General features: G+C 43.0%; 1 protein-coding gene across 2 annotated transcripts; it reads right to left on the bottom strand.

The window, feature by feature from the left end:
- Positions 1–745: 745 nt before the first annotated feature.
- On the bottom strand, positions 746–23609 carry ghr (growth hormone receptor). 2 transcript variants are annotated; one of them, NM_001124731.1, is given in 9 exon segments: positions 746–2423; positions 2544–2613; positions 2731–2821; positions 2932–3076; positions 3898–4076; positions 8224–8393; positions 8572–8713; positions 14748–14840; positions 23142–23373. In NM_001124731.1, coding segments are annotated over 8 exon segments (1785 nt in total). In that variant the 5' UTR covers positions 14839–14840; positions 23142–23373; the 3' UTR covers positions 746–1526.
- Between the last annotated feature and the right edge of the window lie 470 nt (positions 23610–24079).

Below are 24079 nucleotides of genomic sequence, written 5' to 3'. Positions count from 1 at the left end.
GTATAGTTTTTTGTGTGCTCTAGGGCAACGGCGTCTAGATGTCATTTGTATTTGTGGTCCTGGCGACTGGACCTTTTTTTGGAACACCATTATTTTGGTCTTACTGAGATTTACTGTCAGGGCCCAGATCTGGCAGAATCTGTGCAGAAGATCTAGGTGCTGCTGTAGGCCCTAATTGGTTGGTGATAGAAGCACCAGATCATCAGCAAACAGTAGACTTCAGATTCTAGTAGGGGGCTGCAGACTGTTCTAGAGCCCTCGCCAATTAGTTGATATATATGTTGAAGAGGGTGTGGCTTAAGCTGCATCCCTGTCTCATCCCACAGCCCTGTGAAAAGAATATTAACCGCAGACTTGTTTGTGGACATGGATTTTATAATGTCGTATGTTTTTCCCCCAACACCACTTTCCATCAATTTGTATAGCAGACCCGCATGCCAAATTGAGTTGAAGGCTTTTTTGAAATCAACAAAGCATGAGAAGACTTTGCCCTTGTTTTGGTTTGTTTGTTTGTCAATTAGGGTGTGCAGGTGAATGAGGTCTGTCATTCATGTTCATCTGCTCATGACTGGTCTCTCTCCCTCTATCACTAAAGATAACACAATCCTGATGGGTGGCTACTTTAAAATTCATTTAAATTCTACGGATCTTAGATTCATTTGACGCTGTGAAATCAAATGGAGCCTAGTCCAATGGCTACAACTCAAAGCATTAGTACTACATGAAATTAATGGAATCAGTACAGTTTTAATGTGACATATGTTTATTTATAACATTATAGCTGTACAGTGAAGAACCATTACCATTTCCAGTTCCCCAGAAGGATCATCTGACACTCATTTGATAGTCCCCTTTTTGTAAGCGTACATCATGGTAAGCAGAAAAAATATATACTTTTTTATAAAACACATTTGTGTATATATGGAAAAACAACAATGACCTACTCTTATAGACTGGTTGAGAAGCCACAGTCAATCGGCAGAACACAGATGGTGTATTCCCACTTGTTTACCAAATGTTTCCCTTTTGACAATATTCCGATCTGTAAATACTTTTCAGTTGTAAGAACCAATAATTGGGATTATTGTAAACATTATCAACACCACTAAGTTAACTATATGTATCTTGTGCTGGCAATTAAAGTAACTTATAGATAATGTTCTTCAAAAATATTAGTAATATGTTAAGATATTTCATACAGCCAGCTCCTATGAGAGACCATAATCCCTTCTTGTCCTTCTATATCCTTTGTTTTCTCAGTTAAGGTGTTAGCAGACAGGTGTGGCACATCAGTTCAGACCTTGAAGAACAAACCCCTCTCCTGACCTCCCCATCCTTCTTACCAAACCTCAAAATGTCTGTAGCGGTCATGTTGGGAGAAGGAAGGATAAGAGGTGGGGCAGGCAGGGGAACCTCCCTCATTTTTGGAGGTATACCATTTGGCACCCTACTCTTTGATTTATAGTCACTGAATTCCAATGCCACTTCTGATCTGTGTGCAATAGCATCGTCTCTACACCTCTGAGTTACGGTGTAACATTTCCTAGTAGGTCAGGGGTCAGGTACCCCTCTGGTGTAGGTGTAGGAAGGGGCAGCTTGGTTAGGACTGGCTGGGGTGCAGGTGGGGGGCTGGGCTTCAGAAGGAGGCTGTTCTGCCTGTCCACTCCCTCCACCATGGTGTAGACAGAGAGAGGGAGCAGTGAGGAAACGGGCGAGGCAGGTGGGATGGGGGGCATTTCAGCCTCAAAGTACAGGCTCTGGTACTCCCCAAAGGGCTGTCCCTGCACAAGCCTACTATCCTCTGTTGGGGCAGGCTGGCTGCCTCTCCCAGTGGGGAGTTTGGCACTCATCTTCCCAGCGTCTAACTCTGTGGTGTAACCTCCCCCGTCAGCATTCACCACCAGCAGCTGAAACTCCTTCCTCGGCTTCTCTTTCTCCTTTCCCTCCTTAGCCTTCTCCTCTGCATCCTTCTCAACCTTGCTCTGCTCCTCAGGCATCAGCAGCACTTCGCCAGTGGGTCTCACCTCGCTCACCTGGGTATAGAGGTCCTCCCTGCCAGGGACAGCCCAGAGAGTCATCCCTGTGGTGGGGGTCTGGACTGGGGAGCTGGCCTCAGTGCTGGCACCAGAGGGCTCCAGGCTGGGGCTGGTGTTGGAGAGGGGAAAGGCCTCTGGTTCAGGCAGATCAGGGTCACAGCAGCTGGCCCGGCCAGAGTCGTCATCTCCGAAGCCAATGGTGAGAGGGGGACAGTCTGAGGAGGGCGTGCGGTCCATCAAGCACTGTGTGTCCAGCTCAGTCAGCCTGTCGTTGGGCTCCTCCATGTCCAGCTCGATGAACTCCACCCAGGGGTCTTCACAGTACAGCTCTGGCCTCAGGTCAGGGTGGTCGCCCAGGATGGAGGTCAGCTCAGCCAACTTACCTTTCTATATGGACAACAACATAATACCTCAGAGTTAGTTTAAAGGGGAAACATACATCTATTACAACCTCGCTGGTACTTCATATTGTCTCCCTGATTTTTAAAAATTGTGTCAAATTAATACCTTGAAGAGCTCAGGGTCGATTCCTTTGATTTTGGGACCAGGAATTGGAGGCAGGAGAATCATCATCAACCTTGAAGATAGAGGAATAGTTATTAACAGGCACACATGTTGCATAAGACTTCATATTTATCTGAAGAGGTTGAACATATTATGTTAAGACAGTAACAGGCAAAAGTAAATATCTTACTTCTGTTGCTGGGAATAGATGACCAGTATTAGGATGACTGCTAAACCCAAGGCAGCAAAGACAAGCAGGACAGTAACTGGAAATCGGGACTCTGAGCACACATATATAGAACGCAATTAATATGATTCAAAACAGAGACATCATATGTTATAACATGTTACATTCTATTTGACAGTATATAAAAACTATACATGTCAGTACCTTTAGTGGGGATGTGTATGACTATGGGGTCGCTGAATTCCCCAAAATTACGGGATGCCAGCGTCTTGCACCTCACCCTGACCTCGTGATCTGTGTTGGTGCGCAGCCCGTACAGCGACCGCTGCCTCCCCTTCTCAAGGTTCACCTAGGGGGTGCAGTCAAAACAGACAGGTTTCACACCAGTAAGTTGGTGAATAGCACCCACACAGCAGGCGAGACAACTTACACCGGCATGCTTCATCCATATAAGGACCTGAATCAACGAAAGCAGTAGAACCTTGGTATGTCACTTTGGTAGATTACCCGCAAGATTAGACTCATGTTCCCTTGCATGGAGGGAGATAACATGAAAGGGGGAGAATGAGGACAGAGTGGGAAAGAGGCTGTCTGTTCTAAATTACAACGTGGGAGAAGGAGGCATAAGACTTGATTATTAGGTACTTTTAAAATAGTGCAGTAAAACTTGGTCATGTCAAAATTACATGGACAGCAGTCTTAGCAGGTCTGTCCAGATGAAGGTGTATAAGAGCACTGAAAACTACATTTAGGAATCTATTCAATCTGTGTCGCTGAAGCGTTGCAGATTGCGTGATAGAAATGGTAAGGTCATTTAGGATTTAGCTGACAATATACACCGTTTACCGTGAATGCAGTCTCCGCTAACACGGGAATTTAAACCATGCTGTAATGCTGAACTTCCTCGATACGGATTGAATAGAGCCCTATGTAAAGATTCTGAAATGTCACAATGGTGGGATCTGCAACAGTTTCACCAAAAGAGTCAGAGTCCTCATGGAAGGGTAATCAAATCAAAGTTAATTGAATGCATACACAGATTTGCAGGTCTTCTGGCAGGTGCAGTGAAATGCTTGTGTTACTTTATCCATCAGTGCAGTAGAATGTCTTGCTAATTTATCATGCAGAAAAGCCACCACTAGTCAGCTAACTGCTAGGGTGTAGACTCACCATCCTCCACAGTGTTGAATTGACCTCACGGTACTGCACCTCGTATTGTAGCGTCATCCAGCCCATAGACACGTCTGCAGAGTGTGGCGGCTCCCAGCTCACCATGATGTCAAAGTGGCTCCCGGTTAGACCCACATTCAGCAGGGTCCAGTTCAGCGCTATTGGAGGGTCTGGTTCCACTGGAAAACATTAGTTGGTTCATCACTTGAAATGCTGAACGGCACATACAAAATTCAATATATCTACACAACTAGGCAATATACTGTATATACTGTACACACACACTGCATGACCAAAAATATGTGGACACCAGCTCGTCGAACATCTCATTCCAAAATCATGGGCATTAATATGGATTTGGTCCCCGCTTTGCTGCTATAACAGCCTCCACTCTTCTGGGAAGGCTTTCCACTAGATGTTGAAACATTGATGCAGTGACTTGCTTCTATTCAGCCACAAGAGCATTAGTGAGGTTGGGCGATTAGGCCTGGCTCGCAGTCAGCGTTCCAATTCATCCCAAAGGTGTTTGATGGGGTTGAGGTCAGGGCTATGTGCAGGGCAGTAAAGTTATTCCACACCGACCTCGACAAACCATTCCTGTATGGACCTCGCTTTGTGCATGGGGCATTGTCATGCTAAAACAGGAAAGGGCCTACCCCAAACTGTTGCCACAAATTTGGAAGCACAGAATCGTCTAGAATGTCATTGTATGCTGTAGAGTTAAGTTTTTCCTTCACTGGAACTAAGGGGCCTGAACCATGAAAAGCAGCCCATACTATTACTCCTCCTCCACCAAACTTTACAGTTGGCAAAATGCATTCGGGCAGGTTAGCGTTCTTCTGGCATCCGCCAAACCCAGATTCGTCTGTTGGACAGCCAGATGGTGAAGCGTGATTCATCACTCCAGAGAATGCGTTTCCACTGCTCCAGAGTCCAATGGCAGCAAGCTTTACACCACTTCAGCCGACAACTGGGATTGCGCATGGTGATCTTAGGCTTGTGTGCAGCTGCTCGGGCCATGGAAACCCATTTCACGAAGCTCCCAAAGAACAGTTATTGTGCTGACGTTGCTTCCAGAGGCAGTTTGGAACTCCGTAGTGAGTTTTGCAACCGAGGACAGACAATTTTTACACACTATGCACAGCACTCAGCGGTCCTGTTCTGTGAGCTTGTGTGGCCTACCACATCACGGCTGAGCCATTGTTGGCCCTAGATGTTCCACTTCACAATAGCAGCACAGCACTTACGGTTGACTGGGGCAGCTCTAGCAGAGCAGAAATTTGATGAATTTACTTTTTGGAAAGGTGGCATCCTAGGACGGTGCCACGCTGAAAGTCACAAGTTCTTCAGTACGGCCAATTTACTGCCAATGTTTGTCTATGGAGATTGCATGGCTGTGTGCTCGATTTCATACACCTGTCAGCAATGGGTGTGCCTGAAATAGCCAAATCCACTCATTTGAAGGGGTGTCCACATATATATATATATATATATATATTTTACACACACAGAGTATACAAATCATTAAGAACACCTGCTCTTTCCATAACATAGGAAGCCAGGGGAATCCAGGTGAAAGCAATGATCCTTCATTGATGTTACTTGTTAACGTCAAGATCACTTTGAGTCAAAATGCAAGCCAAGATCTTAAGAATGGCGCCGGAGGAGATGGCTGCCGTTTTACGGGCTCCTAACCAACGGTGCTATTTTGTTAATTTTTTTGCGTTGTTTGTAACCTATTTTGTACATAATGTTGCTGCTACCGTCTCTTATGACTGAAAATAACTTCTGGACATCAGAACAGCGATTACTCACCTCGAACTAGACAAAGATTTTTTTCTTTAACGAGTCTGACACAAAGGATATACTGCTTTCAGGGGAACAGGCCCAAATCCCCGTCATTTGCGTGAAGAAAAGATGGAGAAAACTCTAGACCACCTTTTCTCCACACAGAGACGCATACAAAGCTCTCTCTCGCCCTCCATTTGGCACATCTGACCATAATTCTATCCTCGTGATTCCTGTATACAAGCAAAAAGTAAGTGACTCGCTCAATACAGAAGTGGTCAGATGTCGCGGATGCTACGCTACAGGACTGTTTTATTAGCCTGGAATACGTCCCGGGATTCATCCAAGGACATTGAGGAGTATACCACCTCAATCATCGGCTTCATCAATAAGTGCATCGACGACGTTGTCCCCACAGTGACTGTACGTACCCAACCAGGAGCCTTGGATTACAGACGACATCCGCATCAAGCTACAGGTTAGAGCTGCCACTTTCAAGGAGCGGGACACTAATCCAGACGCTTATAAGAAATCCCGCAACGCCTTCAGACGAACCATCAAACATGCAAAGCTTCAATACAGGATTAAGACTGGATCCCACTACACCGGCTCTGACTCTCGTCGGATGTGTCAGGGTTTAAAAACTATTACGGACTACAAAGGGAAATCCAGTCGTGCGCTGCCCAGTGAGCCTGCCAGACGAGCTATATGCATTTTATGCTTGCTTCGAGGCAAGCAACACTGAAGCATGCATTAGAGCATCAGCTGTTTGGACGACTGTGTGATAACGCTCTTCGTAGCCAATGTGAGCAAGACCTTTAAAACAGGTCAACATTCACAAAGCCGTGGGGCCAGGCGGATTACCAGGACGTGTACTCAAAGCATGCGCGGACCAACTGGCAAGTGTCTTAACTAGAGGTCGACTGATTAATCGGAATGGCCAATTTCAAGTATTTTTGGACACCGATTTTTAATTTATTTTTTATTATTATTATTTTTTACACATATATTTATCCTTTATTTAACTAGGCAAGTCAGTTAAAAACACATTCTTATTTTCAATGGCGGCCTAGGAACGGTGGATTAACTGCCTTGTTCAGGGGCAGAATGACAGATGTGTACCTTGTCAGCTCGGGGATTCAATCTTCCAACCTTACAGTTAACTAGTCCAACGCTCTAACCACCTGATTACATTGCACTCCACGAGGAGGCTGCCTGTTACGCAAATGCAGTAAGAAGCCAAGGTAAGTTACGAGCTAGCATTAAACTTATCTTATAAAAAAAATCAAATCAATCATAATCACTAGTTAACTACACATGGTTGATGATATTACTAGTTTATCTAGCGTGTCCTGCGTTGCATATAATCGATGCGGTGCGTATTCGCGAAAAAGGACGGTCCTTGCTCCAATGTGTACCTAACCATAAACATCAATGCCTTAAAATCAATACACAAGTACATATTTTTAAACCTGCATATTTAGTTAATATTGCCTGCTAACCTGGCTCGTTGTGAACTCTGAAGACTATTTCTTCCTAACAAAGACAGCCAACTTCGCCAAACGGGGGATGATTTAACAAAAGCTCATTTGCGAAAAAAGCACAATCGTTGCATAACTGTACCTAACCATAAACACCAATGCCTTTCTTAAAATCAATACACACAAGTATATATTTTTAAACCTGCATATTTTGCTAAAAGAAATCCAGGTTAGCAGGCAATATTAACCAGGTGAAATTGTCTCACTACTTTTGCGTTCATTGCACGGCAGAATTTTACGTAATTATGACATAACATTGAAAGTTGTGCCATGTAACAGGAATATTTACACTTATGGATGCCACCCGTTAGATAAAATACAGAATGGTTCCGTATTTCACTGAAAGAATAAACGTCTTGTTTTCGAGATGATAGTTTCCGGATTCGACCATATTAATGACCTAATGCTTGTATTTCTGTGTGTTATTATGTTATAACTAAGTCTATGATTTGCTAGAGCAGTCTGACTGAGCGATGGTAGGCACCAGCAGGCTCGTAAGCATTCATTCAAACAGCACTTTCGTGCGTTTTGCCAGCAGCTCGTCGCTGTGCTTCAAGCATTGAGCTGTTTATGACTTCAATGCCAAGAGTGTGCAAAGCTGTCACCAAGGCAAAAGGTGGCTATTTGAAGAATCTCATAAGATATTTTGATTAGTTTTTTGGTTACTACATGTTTCCATATGTGTTATTTCATGGTTTTGATGTCTTCACTATTATTCTACAATGTAGAAAATAGTAAAAATAAAGCAAAACCCTTGAACGAGTAGGTGTTCTGAAATATATATCACACACACACAACCAGTCAAGAGTTTTAGAACACCTACTCATTCAAGGGTTTTTCTTTATTTTGTGTAATAGTGATATATAAAATTCAGTATTTCATTTTTTAAATTCAGGCTGTAACGCAACAAAATGTGGAAAAAGTCAAGGGGTTGTGAACACTTTCTGAAAGCACTGTATAGGTAACTATGGTTTAGGGGGTAAGAGGCCAGGCTCACCGATGTCTTCCACAGTGAAGATGACCTCGTCATAGAGATTATCCTGATCGCCAGAGCGGAGTTGGACACTGTAGGTTATCCAGACCTTCGTGTAGCTTTCATTGAAGAAGCACTCGTCTATCCTGTCAGCCATGTAGTTAGGACACTCACTCCACTCTTTGGGAGATATGCTGCAGGCATGGGGAGACAACATGGGGGGTTTAATAGTGTGCTGATTGGAAGAAAGACTAACATCATGCACCTGACATGTAGGTAAGAGGAAGAGACTCACATACGGCTAATAACTACAAATTATTTCACAAGAAAAATGAATTGGCCTATCAGTGAACAAACTCTTCTTTCTCTCACTTCTTGTTATTGATGTAGTAGAACATCCGCAGGTCTCCGGGCTCTGTGAGGTTCTGGAATGTTCCGACATTCCATCTGCAGCGGAACGTGTTCATGTCATGGGAGACACAGCCAGTGATCTGGGGGCGGATCTGGGGCAGGGCTGAGAGGGAGAGCGTGAGAAAGAGAGAGGTGAGCACACACAGTCTATAAGGCTTGCAAACAGTCAAAACTCTAACTTAAACATTAACTTTGCGCCCATTTTTAATTATCCTAAAATGACACACACCCAGTCAAGTTGAACTACGCCCGTTGCTGTATATAGAAACCATTTACGGGGCTGAGCTGCTCTTCATGTGTAATAGCCACAGGGCGGACAGCTGTGTTTTCCTGGAAGTATCCGTAGACCTTCAAATTGTCAGCCAGACTATACTGCCCACGGGACTTTCTGGTAAATCCTCTCCGTTACCGGTTCTCAGAACTACATAGTACAAGGTGTGAAACCTCTACTCACAGTAATGGACACTACTCTTCAGATATCTTCTGTTTCTGCAGGAAATGACAGCGGACAATTAAATTCCTAATTAAACTGCTCAATTGGAATGATTTTCTCAGAAGCCAATTACTACCTCTACACATGAAAACGTTGTAATATTGCTTATCTTGTTACCTTCTGCTCATTGAGATAATAAAGGAACCAATAAATAAGCTGTATAATGATAATTTACCATTCCTATCTTGTTTATAACAGGTAAGTGCTGTCCTGGTCTGTCTGTGCTATATTAAATGATTATACTAATGTGTCCTCGGGGAGAGGGGCGCTTAAGGTAAACACTCTTGTCTGTTCACAGCCCTGAGGAGTGACTTAAGTACCATCTCCCATAATGACACTGGCAAGAGCTGTCAGTCTGCCACATCAACACCGATGAGTGGGACAGCACAACAGCTGATTGAAGGGCCCTGGCGCCTAGGGAGATGGCAGCTTCAACGGTGTATTGCTCTTCTGAGGAGTGATGCATACCACTGGCTTGGTTAGCAGCTCAACAAGGGGGGAAGGGGGCGCAAAGGTTAAAAATAACCTGTTTACCAGATCCTTTCCTCCCAGGAACTCCCTTAGAATTAAGAGGAAAAATCTATCCAACACCTGGCAACGCTTAAGGGTTTCATACTAGGTACATTTCCTGTGACTGATTAGGATTCAGGGACTAGTGGTGTGTGTGTGTGTGTGTGTGTGTGCGTGTGCGTGCTATGCAGAAATTGAGACAGTACTTGTGAATGTTCTTGAATGTGGACGTGAGTGAGTGCTGTTTGATTAGTGTTCGCCAAGTTCAGGTCGCTAGTTTTCACAGAAGCAAAGGTGCGCAGCAGATATCACTGGCTCCAACAAAACGTTGAAGCTCTAACTTCAAAACACACTTTCCAAGAAAACATACACTTTTGAGTTCCAGTTATTCTAGTATTTCCAGTCACTGGAAGGTGAACTCTTTTCCATTACAACCCGTTTCCCCTGACATCCCTGCAGTGCAGAGTACATTTAATTGCCTTTAATAACGTAAAATCTCTCACATTAGGACTGAAATGTCAAAACATTCATCCTGACTAATCAAAGGAAAGAGAGCGTTGTGTTTGATCGGCTGCTGTCAAATAGGAGGTACGGTGGGAGGAAATGTCTATTTTAATCAAGGGGCTTCTAAATGCCTGTAGAGTACACATGCAAGGAGTGCTAGAACTGGATGCTTTATAGAGGCAAATTCCCTATTATCTCTCTACAATGTCACTGACATATCCTATCTATACAGATGAAAGGGATGGTGCTATTGCCTTAAACTCTACAAATGAAAAACCCTTCCGGGTCTGTTTTTTTTACTCCTTCAATGGCTCAAAACCACTTTGTTTAACTCTGTGAAACATGGTTGGGCTGGGCTGTTTTTTTAACAGGGAGCTCGTCCTCCACTTTAGGAACATGACAACTTAACGCAGAAGTTAGTTATCTGAGAAAATGTATGTCATTCTATGTGTTACTTTTGTCCCGGTTCTCCCCTACACACCAGGGGGTATCATTATACTGTAACTGTCTGGCACACAGTTAACTCTCAGAGGACTAGATCACAGATATACAGTATGAATGATTTAATTACACACTCTGGTTTAAATGTTACATAAATAATTGAATATAGCAGTTGTGAAAACGCAACATGTTTTATGATAATGCAATGGCACTGTGTTTAGTGTATTATACAGACTAATACAATATGTTAGAGCATGTTCTTTAAATAAGCATGCACGTATGGGCACATAGTGTTGCACGGGGCACGCTGCACATCGAGTGCTTTCCAGGAACTGGATTCCCAGGAATTCTGAAGGGGCAGTGTGGGAGCAGTGAGTAGTGCACTGTGGGAAACGGTTTAGATATTCAGAGGCCCCCTTCATTCAAGAGTGTTGAATGAACAAAGTTTGAGTGCAGGAAGTTTTATTCCTAGGTGGTTCACCTTTATGGTGAGTGAAGTCACATTTTCATAAGTGTTTCTTCATGTTACGTAACATTATACACTTTATATTAGAGCTCTTTAGCGATGACTGATTGAGCAGAGTCTTTCCCTCTAACGTGAGTCTGTTTTGTCCGATTTGTGTAGGCTTTGCTGCTTCGACAAAGTTCCTCTGTTTCCAGTAAGTGTTACTTCACTCTGTCAGAATAGTTGAAAGAATTTAAGATCCCAGACAAAAATTTAATTGACACTTTTTTTCTGAAAATCATCAGTACTCCAGCCTAAGAGGTTATTGTCTGAGATAAATCGGTGGGAGGTGCAGGAGGTGGGGGCACAAACAGAAAGAAAAGCTTTATAATCCAAGGTTTTACCTCAGTGCTTTAAATCTGTTCAATTGAAGGAGAATACCTTGGTTGCAGCTACTGCTTTAAAGTGCCCACATAAGTACAGTATATATCAGATGTCCTTCACTCAAGCTTTCCTCTACCATAAATGGGGAAATGGCACATTGCACATGTAATTCACTTCATTTCTTGAACAAAACAGAACAGGTAAATGCTTGCTGTATATTTATTTTAGACGCACATTTATTTTTGGAAACTATCATGAATTACTCTCTCCACGTTAGGACTGAAAAGTCCAAACATTCATCATGACTTTAATCAAAGGGAAAGAGAGGGTTGTGTTTGCACAGCTGCTGGGTAATAGTAGGGACGGAGATAGGAAATGGCTGTTTTAATGGGGAGGGGGACGAAGCGTGCTCCCCTGACAGCCAAGGCAGCGGATTGATGAAGCTTGAACACTCTCTAAATAACCACTGGCCTCCATGTTCTTCGGGAGGCCATTTATTAAATACATCACGCCAAATGAGGAAAAACAACATTGAGAGGTTAAGGTTCCAAACATGTCACTTTCTTAAACCATCTAGTGGATAAATGACAGTATAGATTTCAAGTGTCATGCTAGCTAGTCTTGGGTGTTAGCCTGGGAGAAGTTACAGGAGAAAGGGGTGGGACGAAAGTAACAATGTTAACTGATGAACCTGGAATAAAATAGAATAAACTGTTTAAGGACAGTTCATATTGCTTTTATAATGTTAGCAAGATATCAACAAGTGACTGAATGTTTGAACATTATATGACATTATGCTTTAATAAATTGACTGGATGGATCCACTTCTCACAAGCTTTAAATCAACAAGTTAGTGGTTAAAAATATATACATATTTATGATTATGTGGGTCAATTACCTTGTGTCAAGCCATGGAAATGTGATAAGCATGATGAGTTTTGTGAAGAAAATAAAAATGTTTTATTCTATCAAGACACGAGGAGTGCACATGACAAGGACAGCTGGAGCACACCTGATTGGTAGGGCTATGCATGAATAGTCATTTAAAATGGTGAAACATCTCTTTCTACATTCCCATTAAAGTGAGATTAGGAAATGATGATTAATACAGCCATTATGTGATTCCTTTTAGTCTGATTAATATTGTACGTCAAAAATATTATGATTGATTGCAGCAACATTGAGATGTTGTTGCAAGGTTCATTTTCATACACTTCTAACCTTTAACATGGATTATTCAAATCAACACATGAAATGATGTCTGATAGTACATTTGTCGAAAGTAATGAGCATTACAAACCAGAAACATGGGGATAAGACATGTGCATAAGATATTGTGCACTTTTCACAAGCTGTCACTTCCTCCCCAAGGCTGTGTTACTCTCGCCCCACTGGAAGTTACAAAAGTAACATTGCAGTAGTTCTGGTCTTGGTCTATTTCATTTAAACTAATTTACCCTAAAGAAGAAATTATAGTTGCTTATGGTAGAGGACATATATACTGTAAGTTGTTTGTCATGAAATATGGTGTCTCTAGCTTTATCGATCTAAGTAATTAGGGAAAAAACTAAGTTACTTTCATCCTGGTTCTCCCCTATGTACAGTGCCTTGCGAAAGTATTCGGCCCCCTTGAACTTTGCGACCTTTTGCCACATTTCAGGCTTCAAACATAAAGATATAAAACTGTATTTTTTTGTGAAGAATCAATAACAAGTGGGACACAATCATGAAGTGGAACGACATTTATTGGATATTTCAAACTTTTTTAACAAATCAAAAACTGAAAAATTGGGCGTGCAAAATTATTCAGCCCCCTTAAGTTAATACTTTGTAGCGCCACCTTTTGCTGCGATTACAGCTGTAAGTCGCTTGGGGTATGTCTCTATCAGTTTTGCACATCGAGAGACTGGATTTTTTTCCCATTCCTCCTTGCAAAACAGCTCGAGCTCAGTGAGTATGGATGGAGAGCATTTGTGAACAGCAGTTTTCAGTTCTTTCCACAGATTCTCGATTGGATTCAGGTCTGGACTTTGACTTGGCCATTCTAACACCTGGATATGTTTATTTTTGAACCATTCCATTGTAGATTTTGCTTTATGTTTTGGATCATTGTCTTGTTGGAAGACAAATCTCCGTCCCAGTCTCAGGTCTTTTGCAGACGCCATCAGGTTTTCTTCCAGAATGGTCCTGTATTTGGCTCCATCCATCTTCCCATCAATTTGAACCATCTTCCCTGTCCCTGCTGAAGAAAAGCAGGCCCAAACCATGATGCTGCCACCACCATGTTTGACAGTGGGGATGGTGTGTTCAGCTGTGTTGCTTTTACGCCAAACATAACGTTTTGCATTGTTGCCAAAAAGTTCAATTTTGGTTTCATCTGACCAGAGCACCTTCTTCCACATGTTTGGTGTGTCTCCCAGGTGGCTTGTGGCAAACTTTAAACGACACTTTTTATGGATATCTTTAAGAAATGGCTTTCTTCTTGCCACTCTTCCATAAAGGCCAGATTTGTGCAATATACGACTGATTGTTGTCCTATGGACAGAGTCTCCCACCTCAGCTGTAGAACTCTGCAGTTCATCCAGAGTGATCATGGGCCTCTTGGCTGCATCTCTGATCAGTCTTCTCCTTGTATGAGCTGAAAGTTTAGAGGGACGGCCAGGTCTTGGTAGATTTGCAGTGGTCTGATACTCCTTCCATTTCAATATTATCGCTTGCACAGTGCTCCTTGGGATGTTTAAAGCTTGGGAAATCTTTTTGTATCCAAATCCGGCTTTAAACTTCTTCACAACAGTATCTCGGACCTGCCTGGTGTGTTCCTTGTTCTTCATGATGCGCTCTGCGCTTTTGACGGACCTCTGAGACTATCACAGTGCAGGTGCATTTATACGGAGACTTGATTACACACAGGTGGATTGTATTTATCATCATTAGTCATTTAGGTCAACATTGGATCATTCAGAGATCCTCACTGAACTTCTGGAGAGAGTTTGCTGCACTGAAAGTAAAGGGGCTGAATAATTTTGCACGCCCACTTTTTCAGTTTTTGATTTGTTAAAACAGTTTGAAATATCCAATAAATGTCGTTCCACTTCATGATTGTGTCCCACTTGTTGTTGATTCTTAAAAAATGTTTATGTTTGAAGCCTGAAATGTGGCAAAAGGTCGCAAAGTTCAAGGGGGCCAAATACTTTCGCAAGGCACTGTATATAATACTACATAGTGTACATACAAGACTGTCCTTACTACGAATTATACATGCATAGGAAGTACTTATAGGAATCTGATAGGTCTGTATTGATTGTCCAGTGAAAGGAAAGCCCCTCTGGTTTGGTCTGGTTCATCATTAATCAAAAGTACCTTGTTCAGAAGTTGGCGGCTCCTGCGACACAACTGTTAGGATGAGGAGAAGGCAAATGAAGAGAATGTGGGAAGTTGCCATGCTGTTCATCCCTAGAAAAACATGAGAGAAGAGTTAACCCGACTGAACATCACCCTTAAGCTGGCCCGCTGCCATTAAGTAGGGTGTGCTTACAAACCGAAACATACAGTATAAGTCCAGAGTCTGGTACTGTGATCCCCACCATTGCATATGTATTCATAGTAGCTTATCTATTCTTCTAGGTCTCAACATATCATTTGCTGAATTTGAGCCCATTGTCCCGTCTAAATATTATGTTACATTCTTGAAGTTTGAGCTTCCATGAAACAGACTGCTCTCCCACTATACACAGAGTATACAAAGCATTGAGAACACCTGCTCTTTCAATGACATAGACTGACCAGGTGAAAGCTATAATCCCTTATTGATGTCACTTGTTCAATCCACTTCAATCAGTGTAGATGAAGGGGAGGAGACATGCTAAATAAGGATTTGAGACATGAGATTTGAGACATGGGTTGTGTATGTGTGCCATTCAGAGGGTGAATGGGCAAGAAAATACTTAAGTGCCTTTGAACAGGGTATGGTAGTAGATGCCAGCCTGGGTTTTTTCAGTCAACAGTTTCCTGTGTGTATCAAGAATGGTCCACCACCCAAAGGACATCCATCCAACTTGACAGAACTGTGGGAAGCAGCATCCCTGTCGAACGCTTTTGACATCTTGTAGTGTCCATGCCCGTCGAAATGAGGCTGTTCTGAAGGCAAAAGTTGTTCCTACGATTTGGAAAACTCAGTGTATATAGTAACTGGAAACTCCAAGGGAGATCCGAAAAAGAAAAGAAGTTCACATTTTTCCTGTGTATTCTGCCTGATTAGTAAATGTGAATATAAACAGAGGAGTATATCACGCCGAAGAAGTTATACAAACTACACAATAATTAATACAAAATTATACAAACTAGGTTGTTTTTTTTCTTTGTGATATCCAATTGGTAGGTACGATCTTGTCTCATTGCTGCAACTCACCAACGGGCTCGGGAGAGGCTAAGGTTGAGTCATGCGTCCTCTGAAACATGACCCGCCAAGCCGCGGTGCTTCTCAAAACCTGCTCGCTTAACCCGGAAGCCAGACGCATCAATGTGTAGGAGGAAAAACCATTCAACTGATGACTGAAGTTGGGTTTTTTCTTGGCTCAATGTGCTCTAGCAAATCCTCTGGCCAAACCGGGCGAAGCTGGGTCAATTGTGCGCCACCCTACGGGACTCCCGGCCAGCTGTGACACAGTCTGGGATTGAACCCCAGTCTGTAGTGACGGACACCGACATCACGCTTCCAGACAAACTAAACACCTTCTTTGCCCGCTTTGAGGATAATACAGTGCCACCGTCACGGCATTGTTCTTGAACCCAAGAAGGCAAAGATAACTGAACTAAATGACTAGCACTCACTTCTGTCATCATGAAGTGCTTTGAGAGACTAGTCAAGGATCATATCACCTCCATCTTACCGGCCACCCTAGACCCACTTCAGTTTGCATACCGCCCCAACAGGTCCACAGACGATGCAATCGCTGTCACACTGCACACTGCCCGATCCCATCTGGACAAGAGGAATACCTATGTAAGAATGCTGTTCATTGATGACAGCTCAGCATTCAATACCATAGTACCCTTCAAGCTCATCATCAAGCTGGAGGTCCTGGGTCTCAACCCCACCCTGTGCAATTGGGTCCTGAAACAACATCTCCACTTCGCTGACCCTCAACACTGGGGCCCCAACAAGGGTGCGTGTTCAGCCCCCTCCTGTACTCCCTGTTCACACACGACTGCGTGGCCATGCACGACTCCAACTCAATTATCAAGTTTGCAGACGACAACAGTAGTGGGCTTGATTACCAACAACGACGAGACAGCCTACAGGGAGGAGGTGAGGGCACTCTGAGTGTGGTGTCAGGAAAATAACCTCTCACTCAACGTCAACAAAACAAAGGAGAAGATCGTGGACTTCAGGAAACAGCAGAGGGAGCACCCCCCTATCCACATCGAAGGGACAGCTGTGAAGAAGGTGGAAAGTTCCGCGGCGTACACATCACAGACAAACTGAAATGGTCCACCTCCACAGACAGGGTGGTGAAGAAGGCACAACAGCGCATCTTCAACCTTAGGAGGTTGAAGACATTTGTCTCGTCACCCAAAACCCTGACAAACTTCTACAGATGCACAATCGAGAGCATCCTGTTGAGCTGTATCACGGCAACTGCACCGCCCTCAACCGCAAGGCTCTCCAAAGGTTTGTGCGGTCTGCACAACGCATCACCAAGCCCCTCTTGAAAAAGCCAAACCTTGACCCAGAAATCAGCCTATCGAATCTTCCATTCCTCTCAAAAAATTTAGAAAAAGCTGTTGCGCAGCAACTCACTGCCTTCCTGAAGACAAACAATGTATACGAAATGCTTTAGTCTGGTTTTAGACCCCATCATAGCACTGAGACTGCACTTGTGAAGGTGGTAAATGACCTTTTAATGGCATCAGACTGAGGCTCTGCATCTGTCCTCGTGCTCCTAGACCTTAGTGCTGCTTTTGATACCATCGATCACCACATTCTTTTGGAGAGATTGGAAACCCAAATTGGTCTACACGGACAAGTTCTGACCTGGTTTAGATCTTATCTGTCGGAAAGATATCAGTTTGTCTCTGTGAATGGTTTGTCCTCTGACAAATCAACTGTAATTTTCAGTGTTCCTCAAGGTTCCGTTTTAGGACCACTATTGTTTTCACTATATATTTTACCTTTGGGGATGTCATTCGAAAACCTAATGTTAACTTTCACTGCTATGCAGATGACACACAGCTGTACATTTCAATGAAACATGGTGAAGCCCCAAAATTGCCCTCGCTAGAAGCCTGTGTTTCAGACATAAGGAAGTGGATGGCTGCAAACGTTCTACTTTTAAACTCGGACAAAACAGAGATGCTTGATCTAGGTCCCAAGAAACAAAGAGATCTTCTGTTGAATCTGACAATTAATCTTGATGGTTGTAGAGTCGTCTCAAATAAAACTGTGAAGGACCTCGGCGTTACTCTGGACCCTGATCTCTCTTTTGACGAACATATCAAGACTGTTTCAAGGACAACTTTTTTCCATCTATGCAACATTGCAAAAATCTGAAACTTTCTGTCCAAAAATTATGCAGAAAAATGTATCCATTATTTTGTTACTTCTAGGTTAGACTACTGCAATGCTCAACTTTCCGGCTACCTGGATAAAGCACTAAATAAACTTCAGTTAGTGCTAAATACGGCTGCTAGAATCCTGACTAGAACCAAAAAATTGGATCATATTACTCCAGTGCTAGCCTCCCTACATTGGCTTCCTGTTAAGGCAAGGGCTGATTTCAAGGTTTTACTGCTAACCTACAAAGCATTACATGGGCTTGCTCCTACCTATCTTTCTGATTTGGTCCTGCCGTACATACCTACACGTACGATACGGTCACAAGACGCAGGCCTAATAATTGTTCCTAGAATTTCTAAGCAAACAGCTGGAGGCAGGGCTTTCTCCTATAGAGCTCCATTTTTATGGAATAGTCTACCAACCTACTTGAGAGACGCAGACTCTTTACTGAAGACTCATCTCTTCAGTGGGTCATATGATTGAGTGTAGTCTGGCCCAGGAGTGTGAAGGTTAACGGAAAGGCTCTGGAGCAACGAACCGCCCTTGCTGTCTCTGCCTGGCCGGTTCCCCTCTTTCCACTGGGATTCTCTGCCTCTAACCCTATTACAGGGGCTGAGTCACTGGCTTACTGGTGCTCTTTCATGCCGTCCCTAGGAGGGGTGTGTCACTTGAGTGGGTTGAGTCACTGATGTGATCTTCCTGTCTGGGTTGGCGCCCCCCCTTGGGTTGTGCCGTGACGGAGATCTTTGTGGGCTATACTCGGCCTTGTCTCAGGATGGTAAGTTGGTGGTTGAAGATATCCCTCTAATGGTGTGGGGGCTGTGCTTTGGCAAAGTGGGTGTATCATCGGATGGGGCCACAGTGTCTCCTGACCCCTCCTGTCTCAGCCTCCAGTATTTATGCTGCAGTCGTTTATGTGTCGGGAGGATAGGGTCAGTTTGTTATATCTGGAGTACTTCTCTGGTCTTATCTGGTGTGCTGTGTGAATTTAAGTATGCTCTCTCTAATTATCTCTTTATTTCTCTCTCTCGGAGGACCTGAGATCTAGGACCATGTCTCAGGACTACCTGGCATGATGACTCCTTGCTGTCCCCAGTCCACCTGGCCGTGCTGCTGCTCCAGTTTCAACTGTTCTGCCTGCGGCTATGGAATCCTGACCTGTTCACCGGACATGCTACCTGTCCCAGACCTGCTGTTTTCAACTCTCTAGAGACAGCAGGAGTGGTAGAGATACTCTTAATGATCAGCTATGAAAAGCCAACTGACATTTACTCCTGAGTGCTGCCTTGCTGCACCCTCGACAACTACTGTGATTATTATTATTTGACCATGCTGGTCATTTATGAACATTTTAACATCTTGGCCATGTTCTGTTATAATCTCTACCCGGCAGAGCCAGAAGAGGACTGGCCACCCCTCATAGCCTGGTTCCTCTCTAGGTTTCTTCCTAGGTTTTGTCCTTTCTAGGGAGTTTTTCCTAGCCACCGTGCTTCTACACCTGCATTGCTTGCTGTTTGGGGTTTTAGGCTGGGTTTCTGTACAGCACTCTGGAGATATCAGCTGATGTACAAAGGGCTATATAAATACATTTGATTTGATCACCAGGGGCAAACTACCTGCCCTCCATGACGCCTACAGCACCCGATGCCATAGGAAGGCCAACATTTTAATCAAGGACAACAACCACCCGAGCCAGTGCCTGTTCACACCGCTACCATCCGTATGGCGAGGTCAGTACAGGTGCATCAAAGCTGGGACCGAGAGACTGAAAAACAGCCCCTATCTCAAGGCCATCAGACTGCTAAACAGCCATCACTAACTCAGAGAGGCTGCTGCCTACATTGAGACCCAGTCACTGATCACATTAATAAATGGATCACTAGTCACTTTAAACCAGGGCTCTCCAACCCTGTTCCTGGAGAGCTACCTTCCTGTAGGTTTTCGCTCCAACCCCACTTGTAACTAACCTGATTCAGCTTATCAACCAGGTAATTATTAGTATCAAGTGCGCTTGATTAGGGTTAAAGAGAAAACCTACAGTGGATACAAATGGCTTTTTCTATAAAATGTATTTTATGACAAATGTCAAGAAAATGTTGAGCAACGTAATAAAGTAATTACTTTTTAAGTAAATGAAGTTACACGTTATGTTAATTTGTTAGCTACGCCACAGTCGCCAGCCTTACGAACCGCATAGCATTACAGCAGTTGCTTGTATGTACCGGTAAGTTGGCTACTAACACATCAAACTTGCCAGTATATTAACTATATTGTAAAGACCCTGGGTTTATAAGCGTGGAAATCGACCCTGCCGCAGGACCTCGGGCTCGAAGGTCCAGGGTTCGAGACCGGCTCCCTGCTGTTTCATTACAATATGCTATCCAACTAACTACCCAACATTTATTGACTTGATTATTCACGTCATTCTTAGCGGTATATGTGTTGTGCGTTCTCAATGGACATTGTTACTACAATGAAGTCATAAGATGTCTAGCTAGTATTTGTTATGCTAACAAACTAGCAAGAAGTTGCAAAGCAACAGCATAAACTTCCGGTAGACAGGTGAAGCACAAGTACACTCAACTGAAAGAATACTGTTTGTTTATAGTATACTAAAATTAACTAGTTGTATATAGTATGTAGTATACAGTATGTTAGTATATTGGTATTCGAACACAGTCGAGGTATTTTAAATGTACCCTTCGCTAAGCCCAGCCCCCCTTAGTTACTGTTGCAACCTCCGATAACATTTTCCCGGAATGCCCAATTCCATTCAACCGCTGGCGAAATCCCTTCACAATTATCTAAAAAACGGTGTGTCTAATACACATCTAAATTCAACACAACTACCCCTGGCTGATCAAGAAACTCTTGGGTATCTTGTGGTGGACTGTCATTACAATTGCTTCACCGGAACCTGGTTAAAATCTGTAACAGTGTAGCTAGCTGAATGGCTCTGAAGTCAATGTCAGCATGCAGTCAAAGCAAAACTGTTTTATAGCCCTCACTGGCTTTCATGGGATTTAAACATGAACATGTCGGAGGTGTTGAACTCGACGACCGTTGCTATCCATTGGGAGTGCTGCGGTTGGTTGCAGAAACATTTAGACGCCGGGCTTAGCGAAGGGGCAATTGCACACGCCTATCTGATGTCACGGACAACGAGTGACTCAGTAGTGTGAGCGCTGTCCACAATTCCTGGTTTTCCTGGGGGTATTGAGTTTGACCGTTCGGTCGCGTTACGAAACATGACAAAGTCAACAGTCCACTGCTGAACATGACATTCAAGATCTGCAGCCAAAGACTCTGGGCTGGGTTGTGTCCAGCACTTGTTTTGTGAAATAAAACCATCCTACATCCTGGCCCGATTCAAGTTATTTTCCCCGCTCTATGGAAAATATAGGCGTTCTTCTTAAACAACAATCCTCTCATTTTTCTTCAAACACTATTGCTGTATGCCAACCAAAACATATCAGTCTTTAAGAAACTGCCGCAGAGTGGAAGATGTTAATCTTAAACGACAAATAGATTTGTATGTGTTTGTTTTCACTGAAAGACGATCTGGGAAAACAGGGTCCGATCGAGGGGGAGAGGATATGGGAGGGGCGTGGGGAAGGAAAGGAGAATGGGGCACTAACGCCACAATAACACAATGGTCTAAATAACGTACATATTTTAGGTGTGGTGTACTATGACACTGCTTCTTGTTGTCGTCCTGTTTTTATACTAACAATAGAAACTCAAGAAGTCATATGTTTTACTATTGTAAAATGCCTATCCATAAAAATACAAAAAATATGTTTTAGTAATTTAGCATTCACTCTTATCCAGAGGGCCTCACAGTAGTGAGTATATACATTTTTGTACTTCTTCCCATATTGGTCCCACCTGGGAATCAGACCCACAACCCTGACGTTGAACTACATCATCACGCTCAGACTTTTATTCACAACAAGTCAGTTTGGTAGAAACCCCTAATAAAAGGAACTTTTGACGATACAACTTTGACTATACAACAAAGAATATATCACATATGGAAAGTGAAAAATAAAACAGCATTTGTGATTGGTCCCTTCGTCGTGTGAACTAATGGTTAATATAACTCCCTTCATGGTGACCATAAGCACCAAACTTAAATTTGGATGCGTTTATTTTCTGTATTCATCAACAGACAGTGTGAGCCATTGTATGCTGTACTCTCTCTCCTCAATCTAGAATCCCACAGGAGACAGAATGGGTAAACAATAAACACCAGTACAAATCATTAGTAATAACACCAATGAGTGTTTCAATTTCTTTTTAACTGTCTGGCAAAGGGCCAGTTACACTAAAGAGGGTGGCAGACAATAACACGTGTTCAGAAGAGGATAAGACATTTTGATTAGAAAAGTAATTATGTCAATCAGAGTGAATTTGATGATTTTAATGGACACATTCATATTGTATTGATATTTTAGTATGTTTGAGATGGCACATCTTATTTCCTTAATACATACACATGAGGTAAATGATCATTTAGACAGATTGTTGATATCTTACTGCTTCAAACAAGCATTACATTCTTAGTTTTATATGAGGACAGTCATGTGTTTCAGTCTCCATCTGAGGAATTCAAGGTACTACATGCAAAGCTGAATCAGAGCGTTACCATTTATCAATGGATATAAATGAAGACAGTGTAATAGGTGAATACTGTTGTGGAAAAGTCCTAATACTCATTATTTACTTTGGCAGTGTCAACTCTTGAGGCCGCCACATGTGTTATTTTATTTCGTTTGGTGTAGGCTACAATTATGAATACAAAACGTGACTTGTCATTGCCTCGCCTCTTTACTTTTTTGCACACATTTAATACGTAGGTCTACAGGATTTCGACTTTGGAATAATTGAATTGACCAATTCATATGCTAATTACATTGAGAGATTGTTTTGAAATTTAGCCATTTGCCTTTAAATTAAACTAATCTTAACAGTAGGATAGGCCTAGTAGACCAGGGTTTCCCAAACTCGGCCCTGGGGCCCTCCGGGTGCACGTTATGTTCTTTTGCCCTGTAACTACACAGCTGATTCAAATTATAAAAGCTTGAAGACGAGCTGGTTACTTGAATCAGCTGTGTAGTTCTATGGCAGATATGGTTGAGAAATCCATGTACTAGTCCAGTTAGCAAAGAACAATAGTGCGGCTGGTGTCTACTCACTGTATAAGCAAGTTGTAAAACGCTGCTGGTTTCTTCAAGACTTGATCAAGCGGAACACTCGTCTCAACCACGGACTGCAATCTGCTAGACCATCACCAAAAACGGTCACGCCTTGGTGGAAAAAATCCCCAAACTCAACATTTAAACGTTACTATATTCCAAAAATGACATATTGTAGCAAGACGCATAGCTTTCTCTTTCTCGTACACTCTTCCCCTTGATTCAATTCTGTCAATCTGTGGCTGCGCGCTCTGCGAGCATTACTGCTGCCATTAAGGGGATTCGATTAATCTGGCCGGGTAATCGTATGAGGCACCGGTTGAAAGTAAATTGCATTCGTTCGTGAGCCAGGTGTCCAGTTCAAAGCAGGCGAAATCGGTTAAAAACAGAAGGAATGTGGTCCTAAAACATACGTGATATAGGCCTAATTAATCACGTGCCGTAATGAGTAGGATTCTGTGTTTTCACATGCAAAAGTGAATGCTTTTGATAAAAACGTCCCCCAATGAAAACTAGTTTGAAAATTCAAACAGATGTATGTTTCTGGACTATGCACCATGCTGCTTTGTTGACAACACAACCGAGCAGATTAGGCTAGTGTTCGATTTGAGAAGGGAGTGCCTCCCTCAACATGTTTTCCGGTTCAAATCACGAGTCCAAAACCAGATGAAGATATATCAATGACAGCCATTGCAAGTGTACACATTAGTTTAACAGTCAAATTGGCAGGTAAAGAGGTTCCAAAACCCTTCAATGGATTATATGTCTATGGCCACAACAAGCCGTTCTATATTTGGCCCGCATGCTGCCCAAATTGTGGCCCTGCCGACTAGGAATACAGTATCTGCTTGTTTTATACCACAGCTATGTTTTTTTTAAACTATTGATAATCTGTGGGGGGAAAAAATATGCTCTCTGGTGTGTTTTGAACATTGTGA

The sequence above is a fragment of the Oncorhynchus mykiss genome, chromosome Y (genome assembly GCF_013265735.2).
Source record: "Oncorhynchus mykiss isolate Arlee chromosome Y, USDA_OmykA_1.1, whole genome shotgun sequence".
Taxonomy (NCBI): Eukaryota; Metazoa; Chordata; class Actinopteri; order Salmoniformes; family Salmonidae; genus Oncorhynchus; species Oncorhynchus mykiss.
The sequence above is the reverse complement of the archived record's forward strand: the minus strand, read 5'-3'. Positions and strand labels throughout refer to the sequence as shown.

Bases quoted from the DNA above. Each gene is read 5' to 3' on its own strand.
- ghr (XM_021590219.2), bottom strand. From the start codon at position 8,666: ATGAACACGTTCCGCTGCAGATGGAATGTCGGAACATTCCAGAACCTC. The intron at 8,394-8,571 runs GTGAGAGAAAGA...CCATGCCTGCAG, and splicing joins TACTACATCAATAACAAGAA to CATATCTCCCAAAGAGTGGA. The intron at 2,614-2,730 runs GTAAGATATTTA...TCTATCTTCAAG, and splicing joins ATCTATTCCCAGCAACAGAA to GTTGATGATGATTCTCCTGC.